At 38.9% G+C, this 22,296-nt stretch overlaps 2 protein-coding genes and 1 long non-coding RNA gene across 3 annotated transcripts in view; 2 read left to right on the forward strand and 1 right to left on the reverse strand.

The window, feature by feature from the left end:
* LOC140927674 (uncharacterized) overlaps positions 1-19,623 on the forward strand; it is an 82,106-nt gene extending 62,483 nt beyond the window's left edge. The window contains exon 7 of the transcript XR_012164571.1: positions 19,588-19,623. The gene's annotated coding sequence lies outside the window, so the exon portion shown is untranslated. The remainder of the gene's footprint in view (positions 1-19,587) is intronic.
* On the reverse strand, positions 5,258-21,250 carry LOC140927673 (sulfotransferase 1B1-like). Its single transcript, XM_073377351.1, has 4 exons — positions 21,022-21,250; positions 12,683-13,027; positions 7,424-7,518; positions 5,258-6,389 (listed from the first exon to the last, which is right to left on the reverse strand). Exons 1-4 carry the CDS (start codon positions 21,203-21,205, stop codon positions 6,111-6,113), a joined length of 903 nt encoding a protein of 300 aa, XP_073233452.1. The 5' UTR covers positions 21,206-21,250; the 3' UTR covers positions 5,258-6,110.
* LOC140926603 (uncharacterized) lies at positions 13,849-18,570 on the forward strand. The gene is made up of 2 exons (XR_012164450.1): positions 13,849-14,154; positions 17,846-18,570. It is a non-coding gene; the product is annotated as an uncharacterized lncRNA (long non-coding RNA).
* Positions 21,251-22,296: the final 1,046 nt, after the last annotated feature.

A 22,296-nucleotide genomic window follows, 5' to 3' on the forward strand; every position in this document is an offset into this window, starting at 1 on the left:
ATAACTTTATGTCCTCCCGGAAATTTCGTCGACCCTCCCGAATTTTTCGGTGGCATTCCCCATAAATGTTTAACTTCCCAAAATTGTTTTAACAATTAAAATTAAAATTTCAATTAGCAGCTTCTTGTTAATTATCTAACCTTAGTTATTTTTTCGTTAGAGGGTATCATGTTAACACAGAAAGACTGCCAAACTTTTTAAGTATATATAAATCGAGTTTTTTTTTATTTTTAATCACCGACGAATCAGGCGAGCGCTGAAGGGGCCAACCACTAGGGGGGTCTGGGGGCATGCTCCCCCAGAAAATTTTGAAATCTTGGTGCTCTGAAACGCCGTTTCTAGTGTTCTGAGAGGACAAATTCTGTCCAAAATGTTCTCTAAATCAATTGTCCTTTTTATGCTTATTTTTATTGGCGTGACTTCGCGTAGAAGTAGTCGATTTTATTTTATACAAGTTGTGCGGTTTTTGAAATTGCTCTGGAAATCACTTTCAGCTAAGTATAGTCTGTGTGGTGTCATTGTATGAGTATCATAAGAATTCATTTGAAAATTTCAGAACTGTCGAAATCTGGAATTTTCCTATTCCGAACGCATATTGATCAGGATTCGGGATTTTTGAGTAAAATCGGAAGGACCCCGACGGGATCAGGATGATTAAAGAGTCTTCACAGACATACTATTTTTTATGGCCTCATGTGCGTTTAACAAGGTTAAATGAGTTTCGTTTTTTTCTTACGTACTTCTAACGTACTTTTTCCAAGTTTTCCAGTATGCAATCAGTGGAATGTGCTCTTAAAACTCGTTAACATGCAGCGTAAAAATACCCCTGAACTAATGAATGATGGGATCTGGTGTGAACTGATAGTATGTGCCTTGCACCGACCCTTGCACCGGTACGGTTCGTGTGTCAATCCGCTGGGGATTGCACGTGGTCAATCGCACTATATTAGTTGGAAACGTTGCTGATTAAGCCGTTTTTAATTGTCAAAATACAAGGAATACAGCGTATCGGCACAGGGTGCATATCACTGTATACATATTGTTTGATAACATGTAATATCAAATCTTTGTTCAATGTCCCGAAAATATCTCATATTTCCCGAAAAATTTCCCAGGTTTCCCGATTCCCGGCAAAATCTCCAGATTCCCGGAATAAATTTGTTTTTCTCCCGAAACAGCCCTTGTTAGAGCTGTCACCCTCCGTTTAAATGCTGCAGTAGTTTAGATGTTAAGTATCCCCTTGAGTAGCCTTTGACTGATTCAGTCGCTTTACTCTTTAAGACGTGTTTGTTCATTGTTGTTTGTTTTCATTGCTATCGGGTTTCTTTTTTGTTTGCCTGTTTTATTTCTGTTTTTTGGTGCTGCTGTCTTTTTGGTAGCTCAACATCAGTGTCAACTGCAATTCTAGCAGGGCTAGCAGGCATTTCTCACGTCGACCAAGAATTACTTAGGTCACCTTCCAGGCGGGAAATTCTCTCTGGTTCAGTTATATTAAAACCAGCGATCAGGCGTTTTTTCTTCTTTCGGGAAAAGGAGAAAAGTCACGGAAGATTAGAACCGCCTGATGGCAGGTTACGTGAGCGGCGACGTCGAGAGGGACGCTCGCGAGCTAGGGAAAGCGAGTGATGTGAGTCGCGGCTGACCACCTAACCAGCAGAAACCGGAAACGAAAGTCTTTGGTCAAGTGAAAATCTTAATGTGTATTGGAAAGGGTTGACAGTGTTCTGTGTGTCTCTCCAGCCCGTTTTGTGAAGATAACGCAAAGCCATCAAGATCATATATTGCATGTTGATCCTCAAGAAAGCTGTTGTCCCCGTGTAGCATTTAATTCACTGGGATTGTCGCATACTAAGTGGTTGTAGGATCGTATGTCGTGGGAGAGAGATAAACTGTTCATGTTGGTTTCTTTATGCTTGCGTATCGTTTTTTTTTTTGCCAGTCAGGTTGTATTAACTTATAAACCAATAATTTTTTTTAATAGGCCGCTTTTTCCGTTTCATTTTGATCTCATTATGTACTGATTCTGAATGTTTCATAAGACTTCGATAGCAACATAACGATGGGAACCTTGAGGTACTTAGCCTCCCACGCAGACGTTCTTAGGAGTTCGTCACGCGTTGCTGCTCCACTTATGTCTGCTGAACCGAAAGATAAATTCCCTTCCCATCGTTCGCAAATATCAGCTGGGGATCACATGCAGATTATCGGAGATCCAATCGGCGCCGTTGAAGTCAAAGTGTTGACAAGCCAAACACATACGTACAAGTTCGGTAGAGTGTGATACGTGACCAAAGAGTTTTGCTGCGGACGAGAATCTAGGAGATATACATAAGCGTTGACCTTTTGTATATTTCTCTCTGTGAAGGCTGGATTAGATGTCATTTGCTCATGAAGTTGTTCTTTGGGTGATGCAACGGCGGTGTTACCTTATAACTTAACAAAAGGCAGAATTTTTTTTCACACTTTGTTGTTTTGTGGCAAGGCGGACTTCCGTTCAGCAAATTTAACCTCCAAGGTAATCTTTTTCAATGAGATTGTGAGGGTAGCCTCTAGTACAAACGCTTGTGATGAGTTAACTGTCGAGAGTAGTTTGTTCCAAAACTGTAAGGTATTCACCTTTCATGAGACCTTTCTGATCTTTTCTGGAGCTAAGTCAAGCGCGAAATTTCTCAAGGTCCAAAGTGCACTTCCCAGATCTGGAAGTCTGCTGTGATTGGTCTAAGTTTTTTTTTTTAGCTCAAATCAGAAGACGTTAGTGGGGCAGGAACGCGTGACGAACCTATAAGAACGTCTGCGTGGGAGGCTATGAAGTGCTCCTATCATTCGAAGACTTGACGTTAAGACTGGTCTGTCAGTCCCCTCTAGGAGTTCAGATATGGTAAAGGAGAACCTGCTGATTTAAAAATCCTGCTGGCAGAAATTTGCCTTTTTATACTTAAAAATAAAAAACCTGTCATCCAAGCAAGATCAAGCAGGTTAATCATTCTTATAATAGGCTACAGTCATGTTCTGATAAACATTTTAACCAAGGAGTTTGACTTGGAGATGGAAATTTGCATCACAAGAAAGTACATCATTATCTATGAACTTTATTTATTATTCATAGTATGTATTTTCTATTATACAACTGGTCTGTTGTTTGAATATAACAAAATAAAAACAATAGGAAACACTTTGAATAAGTGTACTTGGTTTTAACCCTCGTTTATCTAGCTGGATTTATGAAAACCGCGCCAGCTGGCTCCTCGAGGCCACACACCTTAAACCGATTCAACTAAAGTAAATATTTCCAAGAAACTCATATCTTACCCATGGTTCTCTTGAGGTGACTCTCTTCTTGGTTCCTGATTAGCAAAGAAACATTCAAAGTCCATCAAAAAGACATCCTGGACTGGGCCATACACTTTAGCTGCGTGAAGGCTCTACGTGACAGACGATGCTGGAGACTAAAGCAAGTTCTATGCGAAGAATTCAAGGCCACATCACCCCCCCCTGACTTTCCTTCATTACCTGCATTTTTTTTGGCTTCTAATTTAGGCCCGGTTCAGAAAGCGAACTTTTCATGAGCCGAACCTAATTCGAATTAGGGCAGACCCAAATTATTCAGACCGGCTGAATTGAACAAGACATTAGGATCATCTCTGTGTTTCCACCAGTCAAGAACATGGTCATTCCAAACGTTATAGCCAACTACTCAAAACAAAATAGTAAGCAATAGACCTGATTCACGGTACCCGCTATCTTTGCTCGCACTTAAGGACTCGTGGATCAAATTTGTTTATTCTACAAAATAGAAAATACAGAACTTTTCATCTTAAAAGGCGATAATGGGAATGGGTGGGATTGATCGTTGTTATTTTTTTAATGCAGTAGCGACTGTAAATGTTTTTACAACGAGCAAAACTTGTCGAAACTCGACTGTACATTTTGCACGTCTAAAATTTGTAGTACCGTTTTAAGAAAATAAACAAACTCGACCACAATTACTCGTATTGACAAATTTTAACACTTGTTTCCCCCTTGAAATATCACGTGACATGTTTTATCCAACAATCCCAAAGCGGGCGCAAAGATCCCGGGTATCGTGAATAAGATCTATTACGGTGTGCTTTATATGGATATGTTAGTGACCGGAGCTTCCCGTCCATTGTCATAGAAACTGAAAACCTATCGATGCGCGAACATTTGGTTGTGAAGTCAGGGTACGCCCGTCCATACAGACCCTCGGGATGGGGGAGAGGAGACTCTGCAAGGGAGGGGAAGAGAGTCCCAGACATGCACCTTTCGCTGCCTTGGCGTAAAATCAACTAGTTTGGAGGCCACCAACTAATTGCTTCAGTAACATTCTTTAAGTTTTTGTGTTTAGCTTACGACCAAAAAACGTCAAAAATAAATTTTAAATTTTAATTAATTTTAAACTTTGCCTTTAGCTTAATAACTCGGCAGGACCAATCTAGTTTCAGATTGGTCAAAGTTTTGGCAGGTGAACTCATGGGTAAAGACTTATGCAGCATGAGTAACTAGTAACTCGGCTTCAAAACCTCTTTTACGATAACAACACTAACACGTATGACTTATTTCCATTTGTTTCATTTGTCGACGTTAAACGTATCTCTTGACCATTGATGGTTATGTTATATTGCCGTTACGTTACTTCACTTAATTTCCTAATCAAGAAGGAGGGTTGTTATTTTTCCTTTTGGTCAGGGACTGGTCAAAAAGTATAGTGGCGGGTGAGTCGGAGCAGAGAGGGGGTGGGTCATGAGGTTTTGAGCCTTGTGCAAGGGGTGGTCGTGTAATTTTCAGCTACCCTTAGTGGGTGGGTCACCCTATTTTATTACATAGACACTAACAAGACAGTTGACTATACTTGTTCTATAAAACACAGCCATCTAGAATTATTGCTAAAATACTCTCAAACCTGTTGTGTGAGAAAATGCAAGGGGTGACTGACAGCACGTCTATACCGGCTTGAAACCCTTTATTAACCTTTTTCTGGCTCTAAAAAGCATATCCTTTAATGATTTTCCTTTCTTGTAAGGAAATGATAGGTGGTTCTTTAGCCAGTTGTATAAGATTCCTGTTTTTCATTCAAGCTTCCTTTCTAGTAGCATTATCCCAGCATTTTAATGAAAAATTTTGGGGGCGACCGTCTGTCAGCATTAATTTTATTGGGGGAAACAGGTGCATTATCTACGAAAGCCCACCAAACTGTAACTTACAATTTAATATAACCTAAGAAAAAACTCGTCAGAAACAACCTTGGAGGAAAATAATTCAAATTTCAAAAAACGCTTAATGGACAGAGGCTACCCACAAAATTTGATACCTGACCTACTACCAGAAATAAAATTCACAGAAAGAGAGTCTAAACTCCTAAAAAAAAAAACCGTCATTTTCCTTTATTTAAAACTGAGGTTTCCAATTTTAGTTCTCTAACAAAAAACTGATAATTTTCCGAGAAAAGGCAAAAATGCTCAAATAATGGTTAATGCTTTTGCCTGACTAAAATGCTCGAAAAAAATGCTAGTACAATGTTCAAAGGCCTAATGGTATAGCAGATAATTCCCGCCAAGAGGATTAGCCATTGCTATCTACGGGTCATTCTTTTTGTTGTCGTTGTACAGTGGAATGCCAATTTCTCGAACCTCCAAGGAAAATGGAAATTTATCATAGTGTATAAGCGTCAACGTCAATCTCAAGCCGTTTTCCCTGTCAGTCGCGCCATATTAACGCGTCACCTTCAACAATTGAAATCAACAGTACCGCAAATTCCAGTGAATCAAATACTAAAACATGCGGAGACGGAGCGTTCTGCATAGCCGCTTTCTTGTCATGGACCTCTTTTCACAGGAGCAAAACCTCCTCAGGCAACCATAAAGGGACTTTTCGTGTAACCTTAAGGTTTTATTAGCGCTTCATTTGTGGAACTTTTAATGTTATCTTAATAAGTGTCCAGATCAGAACTAATCATCATGAACGGAACGTAATTAGACTCTAAATACTTCAGTTCTATCTTTGTAACTTAGCTTTTAGAATTGTGAAAGCGCATAGAGATGTTGTAATAAGCGCCACTTAAATATACGAGGGCTTCAGTAAATGATTACCCCCTATATCTCAAAGTCAAACTCTAATCCAGATCCTCCCAGTTTTGCCAACACTTCTTTTTCAAATCTCTCATTCAGCTCTGTAGTGAAGTAACTCTTCCAGCCTCCGACCACGCCCTTTCGTAGCCACGGCGAACTCTCTTGTTCGTCCCTTATCTTGTAACTGATTTCATTTGCCTTCATTCCCTGGAAAGTGCACTGCGCTGCAATACGACTGATAAGTTCATCCGACAGTGGCTTGTGTAGGAAATCAGCTATCACTCGAACATGGTATTGAAGATCCTGGAAGGAATGAATCCTGTACTAGCTATATATAGATATACCATCGCTTTCCTAACAGTCATTATGGGGGAGACAGTACACTACATCGAACAAGATTAAAGAAGCTGTGTTTTTTTTATTGTTTTGGCATGGCATGGGTTGGACAGCCCAGTATTTTCAACTCCCCTTTCATTACTAACTTGGCTATCAAAGGTAGGAGATGTGCTCTTTGTAAATCAAAATAAAGTAGCAAATTGATTTTAAACTATACCGAACCATTGTTTTCGGAATATCTGCAGCTGCGATCACCATTCCGTCTACCGTCCAACAGGAGTCCAGTTCGCCGATCCGAAATTTCAATCCCATTCGCTTAAATTCATTCCTGTCCAATTAAACCGGGCTCCATGTGATGCTTACAAGTTCAGATTTTGGCCAAGAACAATTAAACTCTGTCTCCGCCACCTAATATTTTAAAACATTGATTCGACTGACAATTTTGAGCTTGCTGCAAATGCTGTTTTTCACTTAATCTGGCTGCCTCCGCTGGCTTTTTACTCTCTGTTTTTGATTACTTATTTATTTTTCGGAAACTTGCGACATGTTCCCATACGGATTTTGTATTTTATATATGCAGATGTAGAGATAGATGCAATGTGTTTTGGGGGTTTAACTCGATACGACTAATTTTACTGAAAGAAGGAGCAGAAGAACGTCGCCCGGTAAAATAAACGGGAAATGATGGATATAAAAAGAGCGGCTGCATTCACCGCATCATCACGATTAATTTTGAGTTGTCAAGGAAAAACTTGATCTTAATATACATGGGAAAACTTAACATGTTTTTATGTTTTCTCATCCCAGTGTCAAAGAAAATAATTCTCAAATTTTGCCATTTGCATGAACATGTTTAACGTGCAAGTCAAGGAAAATCGCCTAAACAACATCTTTTTCCTCGTACCAACATCCATACATCATCAAAAAAGTTTATGACCATTAATAAAATGATCATCGAAGGAAACTTAGAGACATACATGTTAGTTAAACTGCAGCTTTACCTTGTGTAAATCTTCATATTTGAGAAACAGGACATTAGGATCATCCTTATGTTTCCACCAATTAAGAACATGATCATTCCAATGGCCAAAACAAACTGCACAGAATAAAACGTGAGGACAGAAAGTTAATTTACGTAAAGTTCAAGTCTAGTTTTACATCATTTTCATTTAAATACATGTATAAGTAGTACTACCGCCGCCCTTGGACAAATAAGAGAGAACGGATGTGGATGCTACCCTCTACTACTCGAATTTATCAATTAGATTTTAGGTTGAAGGTTTACTTGTCCATTCCAGTAGCTTTTCGTTTATCTTTGAGATTATTTGCTGTGAATTTGATGAAAATCGGCTCATAGATATACGAGATAGTAAATACCAAGTAAGGTGTGGTGCAAAATTTTGCACGTATGAAAATGTAATATTGCAAGTTTTCGGAGCAATATTCTCACCCAGAAGTAGTTTTCCCAGGAGCTTACCCTAACCCTAGCTTGAGCGTTAGGCCTAGAGTAAGGGTTAGGGTAAGCTCTTGGGAGAACGACTATCGTTAAAAGTGCGAACCCAGGCGTGTCGTCAAAGACTTCTAGGGCCGGATTCTTTAAAACTGGTAAGGATAAATTAAAACTATTCGATCTTAGATGTAACCTTAACCTCAGGCCTAACCATAATCCTAGCCCTAATCCTAGGGAAAGCTCCTGGGAAAGCGATTAGCGTTGACAGTCTGAAAACAAGAGCAAAAGATTCGTACACTCTGTATTCGTGTGGTCGACGAGTTTTAGGGATCAATCTTTAAAACTGCTTGGGAAAAAAATCTACGATCTTCAATTACTCTAAATTTTAAATTAGGTAAATACCTTAATAACTATTCAACAAACATGGCAAAGACATTTACCCTAAAAATTTACTTCTAGAAACTTAAGAAAGGATAATTCATTGTCTGACAACTACAGAAACACAAACAATTAACAACCAGCACGCAGACGCCAGCTTGGGTAAGCGGGTTAGTTATGCGCATGTGTTGTGTGCTGATATTGCGCAGTAATATTTCATGGTTGCTAAGTAACACTAGGGACATGCGCAGTATGTCTTTTGGCTTTACCCTGTGCTCTTGCCAAATGGCTGACTTTATACATCAAGTTTGATTGTTTTTAATAAAAATCCTGTTGAGATTTAAGACAGTTGGTCATACACTTCCTGTCGGACCAAGGACAGTATAAGCTGACAAAAAAATTGACCTTGTTACATCAATTTGCCCGTCACAATGATCTCGGGCCAAAAAAAAAAATGGTTGCACGACTAGTAAATGACAATTTGGTGCTGTAAAACAAGCAAAAAGTGCAAATTATGCTAGCAGTGTTTTTTTTTTTCGGAAAATAGGTGAAAATTATGGTCATGATGACGAATTATGCAAAAAAATAAACTTGCACAATTTTAAAAAAGCATACCTAGTAATAATGTATTAAAGCATCTTTTTACGCAAGGCTCTTAAAAAGTCTATTTACCGTGTAAAACTTAAACTTTTCGGGTAAAAGTGACAAATATAATGGCAAAAATGAATAAATCTAAAAACCTTCGCCATGTTGGATGCTGTCACCAGCCTCATTTGGATATTAGCATAATCTTGTAGACGACATAACAGGCTATCTATTACGGGTAGAACCTTTTCAAAGCTTTGAAACTTAACGAAAACGCTTGGAAGAGGCTCCAACCACCCTTATTGCACTACGGTGGGGTTTTGAGTTTGCACGTACGTCCGAGTGCTAAGCAGCAACCCTTTAAGCGACGTAGGTGCGCGTCAGCGGAAGTGAGCCTTTTTCTCTTTTAATATACCTTGACGATGCTAAATTTGTATTGATAAGTGTCTTGGCTCTTATGGAGCCGATCTGCCCAAAAATTTATTCAAATTCACGTCTCAAGAGTGCAAAAATTCCACTTCCGGTCGACGTGCGATGCTCAAAAACGTCGCTTCTTAAACTCCCTATCAACGACGACGGCGGAGGGAGTGAAAACGTGGCCGAAAAAAAAATGCATCCTTACAAAATGTATCACGTCTATTTGGACCGGCTCAATTCGTCAAATGTAGGCGATCTTTCCTGGAATTGAATACTTAGGACTCTATTCAGCTTTAAAAAGTAGAAAGAAAAATTCGTTGCGTAATGTTCACGTCCTCTATTACGTCGTAGTCGTGCATTGAACGTCCGAAAAATGTACTAAAAAGCATGATGGTCGTGCAGACCTGTTGTTTTGCTCATGAAACCGATTGTTTTTTGACGTCGTCGTTGTCGTGATTGCCTAAGCTCCCTATAACTACTCAGGACTTTACTCGTTCTTCAAGAATTTCTAAAATAAGCAAACTAGAGATAGGTATAAGTAGAACTGACTCCGACTAACAGTTTTCTCTTTCTTCAATCAAAATACCCAAATGACTTAATTTTAGTTGACATTTCGCGACGTAATCATTGGTTTTCCCACGAAATGTTGTCTGAGGAACGACTGTAAAAAATTCCATATTGATGACATGACACAAACACTATCCAGAACTGAGTAGTGTTTCTGATTGGTGGAAGCAAATTTCATTTGTGGCACGACCAATCAGAAGCACTACCCAGATTTTAAATCTGGGAAACCAGCAGTGACTTCGCGAAATGTCAGCTGCTTCCTCAAGCTAAAAAGGCCATTTGCACGATGGCGTCATTTTACTACTACCACCAGAATGATTTTCGTTTTTTCTTTCATGTTTTTCAAAAAATTGTTAATCCCAGCTAGGTTTAAATAACAAAAGCCCTGATTTGCACAAGAAAGCGAGACCCTGAAGGATTCTGGTCGTAGTGGTTAAATGACGTCATTAAGCAAATGGCCTATTGGTCTGCAATTACGGCAGTTGTAATCACATGCACTCCCTTGAGTAACTAGTGTTATTACTAATAAAAGAGTATTTATTTTAGAACTAAATTATTTTTAATTACAGTATTTTCCTTTGGGGCAATTAAACGTTCGGCATAATATATAGATTTAGCCAGGGCTAAAAGCGAAGCTCCCATTAAAAAATTTATAATTTAAATCAAACGATAAACTTGTAATCCACAAATCGATTAACTTAAGGGCACATTCATGTGACTTTTGAGGGAAAGGCGAAGTTATTTTAGAGTGAAACATCTTACATCGAGTTGATAGCCTTATATGTACACCCAAAAAATAGCAAACATGTTCGATCACATTCAAGAGCCATAAAGGCTCTTGATCACAGTAGATTAGGACTCAAAAACAAATTCTTGGAAAACAAATCAAGCCGAATTTTTTTTGCGTTCGACAGGTTTACTTTACAAATTCTTGCCAACAAATCTAGGGGTGTGTAAACCAACCTTTCATACTCTTTTAATATACATCACATCTGAGGTGAAACAATTCTATTTATCATACGAACCTCGGACAGAATGCGGCATTTCACAATTTTTCAAGACAAATTACACTTAGTCAATATTCAGGACGATCAATCGTGGGCTTTTAGCGAAACCGTTCAAAAAAATTCCAAAATCTTCCATACGGCCAGCCGGTTTTCATTTCTAGTGCGAGCTGTCAGTGTGGTCGAGAGTTTGAATGAACTTTTAAAATAGAGTTACCCTTCAACATAACAACGAATTTAGTATTATTATTTTTTGTTATTTAATGGTTTCAGTTATAACGATGTGTAATCTTATAAAGCGTTTGATACGCGCGACATTTTTTAGTACTCCTGCAAGCGATGTTCATGAACGATGAAAACAACCGGCACGTACAAGCGATTAAAATTGCAAGAGAGACTATTTACAATCAATAAAAGAATATAATTCGGTGAAACATTTACAGAGGCAACAATTTTCATTCACGAAGACAAGTATTAAAGTGTCTTTAAAAACCCTGAGTCTTTAAGCGCAAAGCTTAAGCCGGCTTCCCGGTGCGGTGTTTACTGTTTTCGAAGGTGAACTCCTCGAAGCAAGAAAATCGCTCAAAGTTTTCTTTCCAAAGCCATATTCATAACTAAATATTCTTCGGATAGTTGTCTTTCTATTTGCGGTGAGAAAAGATATTGTGAAGGCCTTTTAAAGTCCTGTAAGCTTATATAAAACCTGACGCTATGTCAGATCATTGACTCAAATCTTACAAACGTGCATAAACTTGCCGCATAAACTGTGCTCGACTTCATGAAATTAGATATAACAAAAACAAACATCAAATACAATAATTGCTCAGGCTTACCATTCGAGATTCAGTTCCTGAAAGCTATCAAGGAAGGCCACAGTTGGTTGAGACTTTTAAACCCTCTTACGCATTAAGCAAGGTAAAAAACAAAAACGATGCCATCCGAAATCGGATTACCGAATTTTGACAAGCGACGCATTTCTCAACCAAAAACCCAATAAACAAACCAGCCATGAATAACAGAAGACTCTTGATAGAAGCTGTATTTCATTTTGTACATCCGGTCTAAAAAGGCAGTTGAAAACATCACAAGTTGACACAAAACTCTGTCAGCTTCAGCTGTCAAAGTAAACAACTTTCAAGATGCTGCATAAATTTTCCGCATAAACTCACCTGTCAAATTTTGACCAATCAGAGCATAAAAATTGGACGTAGAGCGTGACCAACGCGTGACCATGGTAAGAAAAGGTCTTCTCCGCCTGTATTTTTAAAAAACCTGGCTGAATTTTCGCGTCCGAGGTCAGTTTGAAATCAAAATCTTAATAGTGCGGGGCCATAATGACATAAACACAACAAATTTCATATGAATCACTGGAAAAAATAAACTTAAGCCAGCGATCATTTGAAGCTGGTAATTTGTCAACGGATAACTGCAAAAAAAGACTCGACCTCGATGGGTCGACACTTGAGCCCGCGGTACGGTCAGGTGATACTGGTCAGCGGATACCCTGTTTTGACAGCTGTCAATTGATCACAACATTGATGTGCAATTAGTTTTTTCCTGGGCTCCCAAACTCGCCAGAAAGTGTGAGAGTAAACATTGGTTGCCCTGTGGTGCGGACGGACGGTCGTTCGTTCGTTCGGTGTACGGTCACGTGATTACGAAATTTTCTTGGATGGGTAGATTCCCTTAGCTATGGGGCTCCGCCCACGCGCGCGCTTCGCGCGCGCGTGGAGCTCCGCTATGAAAATCTTACTGTCTGGCTTCGGTTTAGGGACGTGAATTCTTCATTTTTGTGTCAAGAAATCCGGCAATACTTACTGAAACTTGTAAAATGTATTATTTTAAGAGAAAGGTCTTACCATTTCCCTCAATAAACAACTTGCTGTAAAAGTCCCAAGGTCCGTTGTAACCGTTGCCAGACTCTTTCATTTTCTCCTCAAAATGAAAATGTGACACTGCCACATCCTTTGGGTTCCGAGCAACGTAAATGTATTTACATTGAGCATCTTTGTTTGCACGTCTCGGAATAGTGCTGTAAGGTAGGTGGGACTTAATCAGACGAGGACTTGAAAGTGTTTCTAGGACCGGTTGGCCAGTGTTGCTGCTGGAAGCTTCCAGAAATGGAGATCGAAGTGTTAGCTTCTCACTGCTGATTGCTCCTTTGTTGCAAATTTGCCAAACAATTTCTTGTACCCATGTGGTCCCTAGATATTAAGCCAGTTATAAAAATACAATAACGTTAAACTGAAGCTCAACAGAGTGCTTCTGAATGAAAATAATGATATTCCCACCACCACCACCTACTTGAGCTAACTTTTGAGTTAGCAGTAGATTTGCCAAACAATTCCTTGTACCCATGTAGTCCCTATACATATTAAACCAGTGATAAAAATACAAAAACCAAAGCTCATCATAGTGCTTCTAACACCACCAACCTTATGCATGCTACTGGATTTTATTTTCGATTAATATGAACCTACCCTTTGAGATGGCCGAAGATAGAAGATGACAACCACAACCTTCCTTGTGGCGGGAAGGCAACCTCCACCGCTCCGCTTATTACAACCGCGCACTTGGTAACAAGTGTTCGCATGAATGCCATAGCCGTTAGAAAGACACATAGCATGTTATTCAATTAGTTTGGACGCGATCTCCCTTCTTCACGAGCCGCGACACCTATGCTTATTTTACGAAACCTTCTGCCACTGAACGTTGTTGACAATCTGCCACACAATTATTCGAGAGTGGGACTTTCTATTAACCCGCGAAAAATTAAAGCTTTATAAGCAAAAAACGGGACCAAGTGGTAACCAGAAAATTATATAAAAACCCGAGAGTAAAACGGCAGTGAGACAAGATTAATAAAATAAACTATAACCGACAGAAAATCGAAGGGCGAGCGGAAAAAAAAAGGCTACAATGTGCGAAATGCACGTGAAAATAACGCAGCATCAGATGCCGAAATGAATCTGTAAGGCGTAACAGCAAGTGGCAACGTTTACGCATGCGTCAAACTTGCTGGGAAGCACTTGTTGACGGGAAATCGTAATGGCCGAAAGCCGTTCGGAAGCACTTTCAAGGGAGATTTTTTTGCATACCCAATCGACAACAGACATGTCTTATAGATTGGATACTTTGGCTAAGCCATGTTGAAGTGTCATGTATGGGAGAAGGACCATTTAGGTGGTTAATTTTCGTCCATTTGGCTCCTCTGATGAAGCACATAAAGCGTTCACGAGGTCGTTTGTTGTGATATGTTGATTTGTTGACATTCAAGCGGTCACGGATTTCTGGGTTATTGCCACGATCTGCAGAGCTGCCTAACATTTAGGTAAGATATACCCCTTGATTTACTTTGTGAAATGTGGAGTAGCATCATCGAATGTTATGTGTTAAAACTAGAAATACGTGTATCGCAGAACCTCGCGAAGCTCGGGGGGGGGGAGCCCATAAGGGGTGGGAGGACAGGAGAGAAATGAAGTAAATCATGTAACTGGGGAGGGTGGATCTAATATTGGAAGCTGAGATGCACTTAATCCCCTGTGGATTAAATTTGAACCTAGTGCTCTAGCTTTAAAAAGAATCTTCTGAGATTTTAATGGGGATGCTGTTGTTAGCGAATGCTGCATAGGTCCCATCCCCCAATGTTCACTCCATTTGACCCTCCTAAATGTGTGTAATTATGGTCAAAAGGAAATGGGGGTGATAGTGCTAGTATTCAGTTGCATTTGCTTAATAAAAGCTCACCCTTAAGGGCAATAATTATTTGTAAAATGTGTCAGTAGAGGTGAGTGGATGGCAATTCTAGGAGATAATGCTGCAGTGAAAACAACAACTAAATGCTGCTAATCGGAGAAAAAAATTATTGTTCAGCGAACTACAGCTATAAAAGTGTTTGCACTTTTTTTGGTACATAATCATACTTGACTTGACAACTATTGTTTGTAACAGTAAAGTGCAAACATAATCACTGAAATAGAAAATTACAAGTAGCAATGTCATTAAGGATGCAGTTCATGAGAATTACTAAAGTGGTCATGATTTATGATTATTGTATGTGTGGGCATTCACCTTAAAGAACTGAATCCATGTAAAAAGTACTAATTTTTTACCAGTTAGGCAAGTGTTCATAGTTATTCGTGTACATGCATAAGAAACAAATCCCTATGCAAGAGTGAATTTGTATGAAATGTCCACAAAGAAGTTATGATGAAGGTCATCAGTTTCTCCATTGGTCTCAATTCTAAACATGCATGAGCTTGTTGAGACAGTGCCAGAGCCATAGATTTTTAATTTCCCAGACTGAGACGAAGCAAATGAACACTTTCTCTGTATTACACACATTTCTGGTGAATGTAAAGCTAAGTACAGGATGGATTGATCTTATGGAAAACCCTACATAAATATCTGCTTGCATGTCGTTTAATTTCTTGAAACAATCTTCATCTGCCAATGGAACAAATGTTTTATTTCTGTGAATATGTCACCTCTGTCTGACTTCTTTGAAAGAGTAAAATTTTATGAGTGACCTGTTAAATTTTCCCTAACAGCGAAAGGAATTAACGTTCCTGGCATGGCAACCATGTCACACACTAACATTCTGAGGATATCCGAAATACTGATGTTATTTTCGAATAACATAGGAACAAAAATAAAGGGGGCCAGCAATAACAAATTTTTGTCATGTTTGACTTAAAAAACACCGCTGGGTTTATGTATAAGTCTGCTATACATACATTTATTTTACTTGTGAAGGAAATTGAATGAAAATTGTAAGCTTAAATGAAAAATTTAGCCCAGTAAGGATTTTGTTTACAAAATGTAACGCTTCCCCACATGTCACACATTATCGGTGTTGTAAACTGTTCATTGTAAAATAAAGCTTACTGTAAACGGTGAAAAGGCTGATTGGCTGTCCTCAGTCCGTTGCAAAGATACTCCTCGTGTTGATTTTACAGATGGTGTAATTCTTGCTTCCTACTGTTGCATCGAAGAAGATAATTTTGACTGTAAACTTGCCTCTCCTTGTGAACTCTATTGACCGAATACTGAAACGTCGGCAGTCGGTGTTCCCTCTCTTCGTCGGCTTCTTTTGCAGTGTAACTGTAGTATTTTGTTGCTAACTCTTTACATATTCGTGGTCGCTGTATAACCTCTGTCTCTAGTTGACAGTGTTTGCCTTCGATGTGCGGTTACTCGTGCTGAATTTAAAGTTGACGTCCTCGCTCTTGCGGAGTTTTGTTTGTAAATCTTTCCCAGCGAGGATTTCCAGCCACTTGTGGAATCCACCGTTGTTGAGTTTGATGTTCTGTTTTATTTACCTGAGATACTGGGTGGTGACTCACCGACCGTAAACATTGTTATAATTCACAGATGAAAAAACCCGTCTTCAAGAAGAAAACCAAGAGCTTTGTCGTCGATGGCAATCGGTTGCCTGGAAACCCATAGTGCACTTTGATGTCACTACTGGATGACGTCAAGGCAGACACCAACCAAACTCGATAGATTTATAGCCAAGAGGAAATCACGCTGGCCTTGTGATGCTTGAGTGATACACGCGCGTTTCGCGCGCGACGAGATTATAAACCTCGCTTCGCGAGGAATTATAGCAGCCTGAATTCAACTTAATTTATGTGACCCTGGTATTTTTGTAGTATTTGACCTTGTCCGTACAGCGAGATCCAGTGATACATCCCACACAAGCGACTAAACAGGTTAAACTTCTCTTTCGGTCGCTCCGTATTTTCACTTTTAATGGTTAATTCAAAGGGGGGACGTTCGAGTAATCAACAAGCAAATTTCCTACTCTTACAAGTAAGGCCATAGTCGGATGTTTCCTTCCATTTTCAAGAATTTGCTTTTCTGGTTTACATTGGTGCTCTATGGCGATTACTTATTCTCAGAGATTAGGAGATCGAGGCGGTGGATTGTGAAATATTATTTGCTAAAACTTCGTTAAAGATGGACAAATTTTTCTTGTCCTTTTCAAGCTTGTTTTTAGATTTTTCGTTAACATGTAAAAGTATATCCCAACAAAACTTATTTGTAAGAGCATTGTTTCGGAACACTCTTTCATTCTTGAATGTTTGATTTTGCATCCAAGGGGGGGAACACTGATGAATGTGCATTTTAATAATCATGCACTGTAAGCTCTCAGATTCACTGACAAGAACCCTCACCATTTGGAAGATTATTTTATTCTGATAATTATTCAATGATGATTTGTTTACACACACAAAATTGGCACCTGAAAGAATTGTAATGTTATGCTTAAAATGTTTACTTAATGTCTTGAAACATAACTGAAATCAGTATAAAATATGAAAATACACATATGTGCATTCTTTTCCCTGCCCTACTATAAAAGTGATTTAATAAGTGTAGATTTAATGCATTTTCCTATGACCATTACAATGTTACTCCTACTTTGACACTAGCACAAGTTCAAGCACAAAACAATTCTTGCCCTTGTTCACCTTTGCACTTGCTGGACTGCCATTTCTGTTTGAAGTACAGCCAACACTGGACATGAAATCCCTGTATTTGATTCCTTACATTGGCATCCACGTAAGAATTAGCTTCATCACATACAATGTATTTGTACGCTTACAAAAATCATAAATGTTATTATTCCTTTTCTATCCAAAAGAATTCTTTCCTTTTTGAATAAAAATTCCTATCCATGACACTTGAGAAATCCTGAAAAAATATCTAAAGGGGTATCGCTAGTTGTGGGCAACAACTAAATGCCATAGGGGTAACTTTTCACTCTCCAATAGAAATAGATCTTTTGATACTCTGGGTCTCATATATTCAGTGTTTGTGCACATGAATTTAGGAGCACTTGACTTGCCAATGTCGGTTTGGCTGTGTATACACTGTAGTAGCGTATAAAGTCATATATCATAGGCTGCACAAGTTGCAATTTATGTAAAATTGCCCCTGAAACAATCTCATTGATGCTCCTGGTGTCGCAAGATGACAAGTTATGAAAAATTTCATTTGCCTTTTTCCTGTTGCAGGAGCTCCCTATGAGATGCTCAGCACTAAACCTTGTTGATTCAGGTGATAGTCATTGAGGACGACTGCATCATCACATTTAAACCAGTCGCACTTTTCACTCAAGCCATAGCAGAGCTGGTACAAAATGGCGACTATCCGTATTTTATTTTACCTTATGATGCCTGCAGAATGTGAAGGGTCTGTCACTCCATCCTGAACTTTGTCAAATAGCCTTGGTGCCCCAGAAGACACACAGACAAGCTTTAATTTTAATGAGTCATACATTGGCTCACTTGAAGCTACCATAAAGTCAGACTTTATAAATATCAGGCTTTAAGATCCTTATGTTCTCCTCATGTTGAAATTGAATGAAAAGGAAAAGTTAGAGCTAATTTTCTCTCATTTTCAATTTTTTAATCTTAGCCCAGATATGGGCTAGTCAATTGAGCTAGGCCTTATTAGTTATATCTTAAATAATTAACACATGTGCAGTAGAAAATACCAACAACAAAATTTATGAAAGGCAAAAATGAGTGCAAGCATGGAAGTATCAGAAGCAGAAAATTCACTTCAATGTCTCAGAGAGAAAATGCAGTTTTAGATATAACTATGATCTTTACTGTTTTAAGTATTTTCACTGTTGTGTGCATATTTGCAATTTTCTAGTATGTAGAAGTGTGGGGAGTAAAGGGAAGGATTTTTCATGGTTAGGGTTACCTCAATAAAACACATCTGCAATATGAAACATCTTGTACCACACTCCTGTTTTGGCTCATCTAATTCTTTATTTTAGAAGTATAAGGGGCATCTTGGAGTCAAGAGCCTCCATATTACAAAATTCTGCCTACACCCCTGAATAAGTTAAGGCATCATATAGATTTAATAGATGTCATTTCTTGAGTTTGGGTCTTCAGTTTTATATCATCTAGTCAAGAAAGGAAACATACAATTTCATAGCCCTGGGTGGGATATCTTTGAAATTTTATTTGTATCTCTGAAAAGTAATCACTGGCAGAATCACTGTACTAAGGTTGCACATCTCTGAAAAACAGGGCGTTCCTGAACCATAACTGACGTGAAATCGTATTATTGCAAGGGGATTGTCGCAAGAACTGCAGTTATGACTATATACACAGACTAGCATTTAGAATTTTTTTCACAGCGTTTTATTCAGATCGTAAGAGTCGGACGTTTTGTACTCGGTCACAACTTACATGAAGAGATTTTTTCCCAGTTATCCAGTATTTAATAGAGGAGTTTTGCAGCTGTTACACAGAACCCCATCGACGTGTCCGCGCGCAAGCCAAAACACGAAACAATAATCACTCATGGACCACAAACCGCGCAAAATTGTGAATGATCTGCGACTTATTAGCCTTGAGACCAATCTCGCATATTACAAAGAAGACTTTGTCTTATCTGCACTCCACAAACATAGAACAGATGACTAAGACGATGGTAATTAAAAGAGGCGCCATTTTTCTTTGCTGCATTCGCTGCGATCCAATACCACCACAAACTTCCGTCCAGCGGCTCGCGCATACTCGCAACGTTACCACTTGCTGTTGTAATTGCATAATAAACGAAGCTGGGAAAGAAAAAGGAAAAACCCAGCATAGACGCGTATAAACTAAATAAAAAACTGGAATCTCAATGACGCAAGCGAACAAAACGGGAAAAACCCAAACAAGGAACACAGTAAGACAAGATAAAGTTGTTTGGGTGGAGGATTTGAATTCTCCTCCGGTAATGGAGCAGGTTCCAGGGGCACCCAACGAGAATATAGTTCAAAACCACTTAAACATAGCATTGTTAAACGTATTTTAGTATTTGAACGGTAGATAAAGGCATATCTTTATCCCCTAACAACTTTTCATCTGTTCGGATTTCCTAGCTGAAAGTCTGAGTGATCCGAAAATTATAGGGATCAAAACTTACCTTTTCGAAAATTTCAGCCAGAAAAAAGGCTTCTGAAAATTCTAGGTGACCTTTTTAGGGTAAAAATCCGTTAAAAATAGGTAATTATACCATTTTTTAGATGTTCGAAAATGATAGGAGAGGCCGGCAAGCAAGAAATTTTACAACAAATGTTCCGAAAATTCTAGATCTCAAATCGTCTTCCGAACAGATATTTTCCCGAAAATTGTCGTTGGGTGTCCCTGAGGTTCTGCCATCGGTGGAGGCTCAACTTGCGGGACAACTGCTTGAGCAGCATGGCGTCTTGGTCAGCCCTTGGCCTCTGAATGGTAGGTTGCTGAGCGTGAGCCATAAGGCGAAGAACCTTACGGCACAGATTGTAAAAATCGGTTTTAGGAGAACAATTAACCATATATATATATGTTACAGTGAGACCGTTGACAATAGAGTCAGGATTTGGAGAACCGGGCGGCACAGCCCCACCAAGAATTCCCAGGACCGGAATACTTCCCCCGGGTTTCTCAGCGACAAAGAAAACTGTCAGAAAACTGACCGTAATTAACAAGGTTTTGTTGTTCGTAAAGTAAGAGATACGGCTGCTCGATCGAGAGCTGAAGTCCCTTTCTTCAAAGTCCCGACAATTAACTGGCCCGGAAACCTGTTGTTGTCTTGTTAACTAGAAGCCACGTTCTTATTCTTTAGATTTTTAATTGAATATTTGATTTCAAACCCGAAAAGATATCGGGGACTTTCTAGAAGCGTGCTCCTGAACCGAGCTTGAAGAGGAGGGGGCGAAGGTTTTCATTTGGCCTCGCACGCGTCCGCCAAAAACGAAAATCACACCCAAGAAACCCCTAGGTAAGGAATCCCCGTTTTCTTTCGTTTAGCGTTGAATGCGTTTCCTGATGTTGGTTGGTTGGTCGTATTGAAAAAAAAAAAAAAAAACCTAAAAAAAATCACAAGGAGTATATCGGAATAGGAGGCCCTGGTACCCCAGGATGACGTTAAAAGTGAAGATGAACATTCTTGGATTAACGAAATGCACAGTATCGTGTAAAAAATGTTCCTGTTTTTCTCTTTGTTGTTAATATAATCATTTTCAGATTAAAATAATTATTTCAAGTGAAAAATGGTTTAACGACGTCGCTACTTTTTCTTTTTTTGAAAATGCCAAAAAACAAAAAGGAGGATAGCTTAAGCAGGCTACCGTAACAACGCTAGCTCGATCGAACACCCCAAATTGCCCCTGTGTATGGATTGATGATAACGATGCACAAACCTGACTTAGGATATGAAACCACAAAAACATCATCTAGCCGCGTCTCGAAATTGGCAATGTAGTCGGCTAAAAATGCTGGATCGTTGGTGAAAAAAGATGGAATGTTCACGCCCAAAAGCCTCCAGAATTTTACTGATGTCCATTCGCCTTCTGTTATACGAATTACAGGAAAACGTCTGGCCATGATAAGTTATTGCCAGTTGTGTTGTTTAACCCAAGATCACGTCTAGTCTTCACCAGCTATCGGCTTCTGCTCTCATGAGTTTAAATTTAATTTTGGTTACCGCAGCAGCTAATTGGTCTAAGCGATTTTAAATCTAAATTACAAAACTTGGTGTAAGTAATTACGTTTAATGTAAGTCTCTTCTTTGCCAATTTAGGTTATATTGTTACAGTTTGGTGGGCTTTCGTACATAATGCTTTTTTCTCTCCACTAAAATTAATGGTCACAGACAGTCGCCCCCGAAAATAGTCATTAATTAAAATGCTGGAATAGTGCTCACCACCAGAGAGGTTTATTATAAATTCTAAACGCTTTGAGAGCGTTTAAGTTATAAAGGCTGACAAAAATGTACAAATGGTTTGACAGCAATGTACGGTCAATGAATATATTTACTAGTATTTTCTCTTGATTTCATATTTTTCTCAACGTCAATTTCGAGTTTAAGTCGTCAATTTCTTTTTTAAATGAAAAAATATGATAATTTTCCAAGAAAATGCAAAATGCTCAAATAATGCTTAATGCTTTTGCCTGACTAAAATGCTCGAAAAAAAAAATGCTAGCATAATGTACAAACGCCTATTGGTATATACCCCCCTATATCTCAAAATCAAAAACTAATTCCGAAGGGGTAGTTTTCAGTTTTGCTAACACTTCCTTTTCAAATCTCTCATTCAGCTCTGGAGTGAAGTAGCTTTTCCAACATTTTCCGAATGCTCACCGAGATATGATAATGACAGGCCATCGCGTGATACACAGAGGTTTAACTCACAATTTTTAATCAATTCTCGTGCTTCTTGTGCCTTTTCAAAAAAAACAAGAAGTGCTACACACTAAATCTACTAACTATTAAAAATAATATCATTTTTTCATAAGTTTAATGCAAGCCAATAATTAAACCAACTCGTGACGGGAATCCCTTCTATTTTCTCATACTAGATTATCACATCTCGGTGAGCATTCGGAAGTCAGCCAAGCGTGGTCATTGCACGCGTGCTGAACAGGAATGCTATATAATGACAGACTAGAAACAATAGACAACTCCCAAAGCACAA

Source organism: Porites lutea, chromosome 2, assembly GCF_958299795.1.
Source record: "Porites lutea chromosome 2, jaPorLute2.1, whole genome shotgun sequence".
Lineage (NCBI taxonomy): Eukaryota > Metazoa > Cnidaria > Anthozoa > Scleractinia > Poritidae > Porites > Porites lutea.

What these genes read in the sequence shown, in the direction of transcription:
- LOC140927673 (XM_073377351.1), bottom strand. Translation starts at nt 21,205, where the DNA reads ATGGCCAGACGTTTTCCTGTAATTCGTATAACAGAAGGCGAATGGACA. An exon ending in GGTTTCATATCCTAAGTCAG is followed by an intron (nt 13,028 to 21,021) that starts GTTTGTGCATCG and finishes CTTAATATCTAG; the next exon opens with GGACCACATGGGTACAAGAA. An exon ending in GTTGTTTATTGAGGGAAATG is followed by an intron (nt 7,519 to 12,682) that starts GTAAGACCTTTC and finishes TATTCTGTGCAG; the next exon opens with TTTGTTTTGGCCATTGGAAT.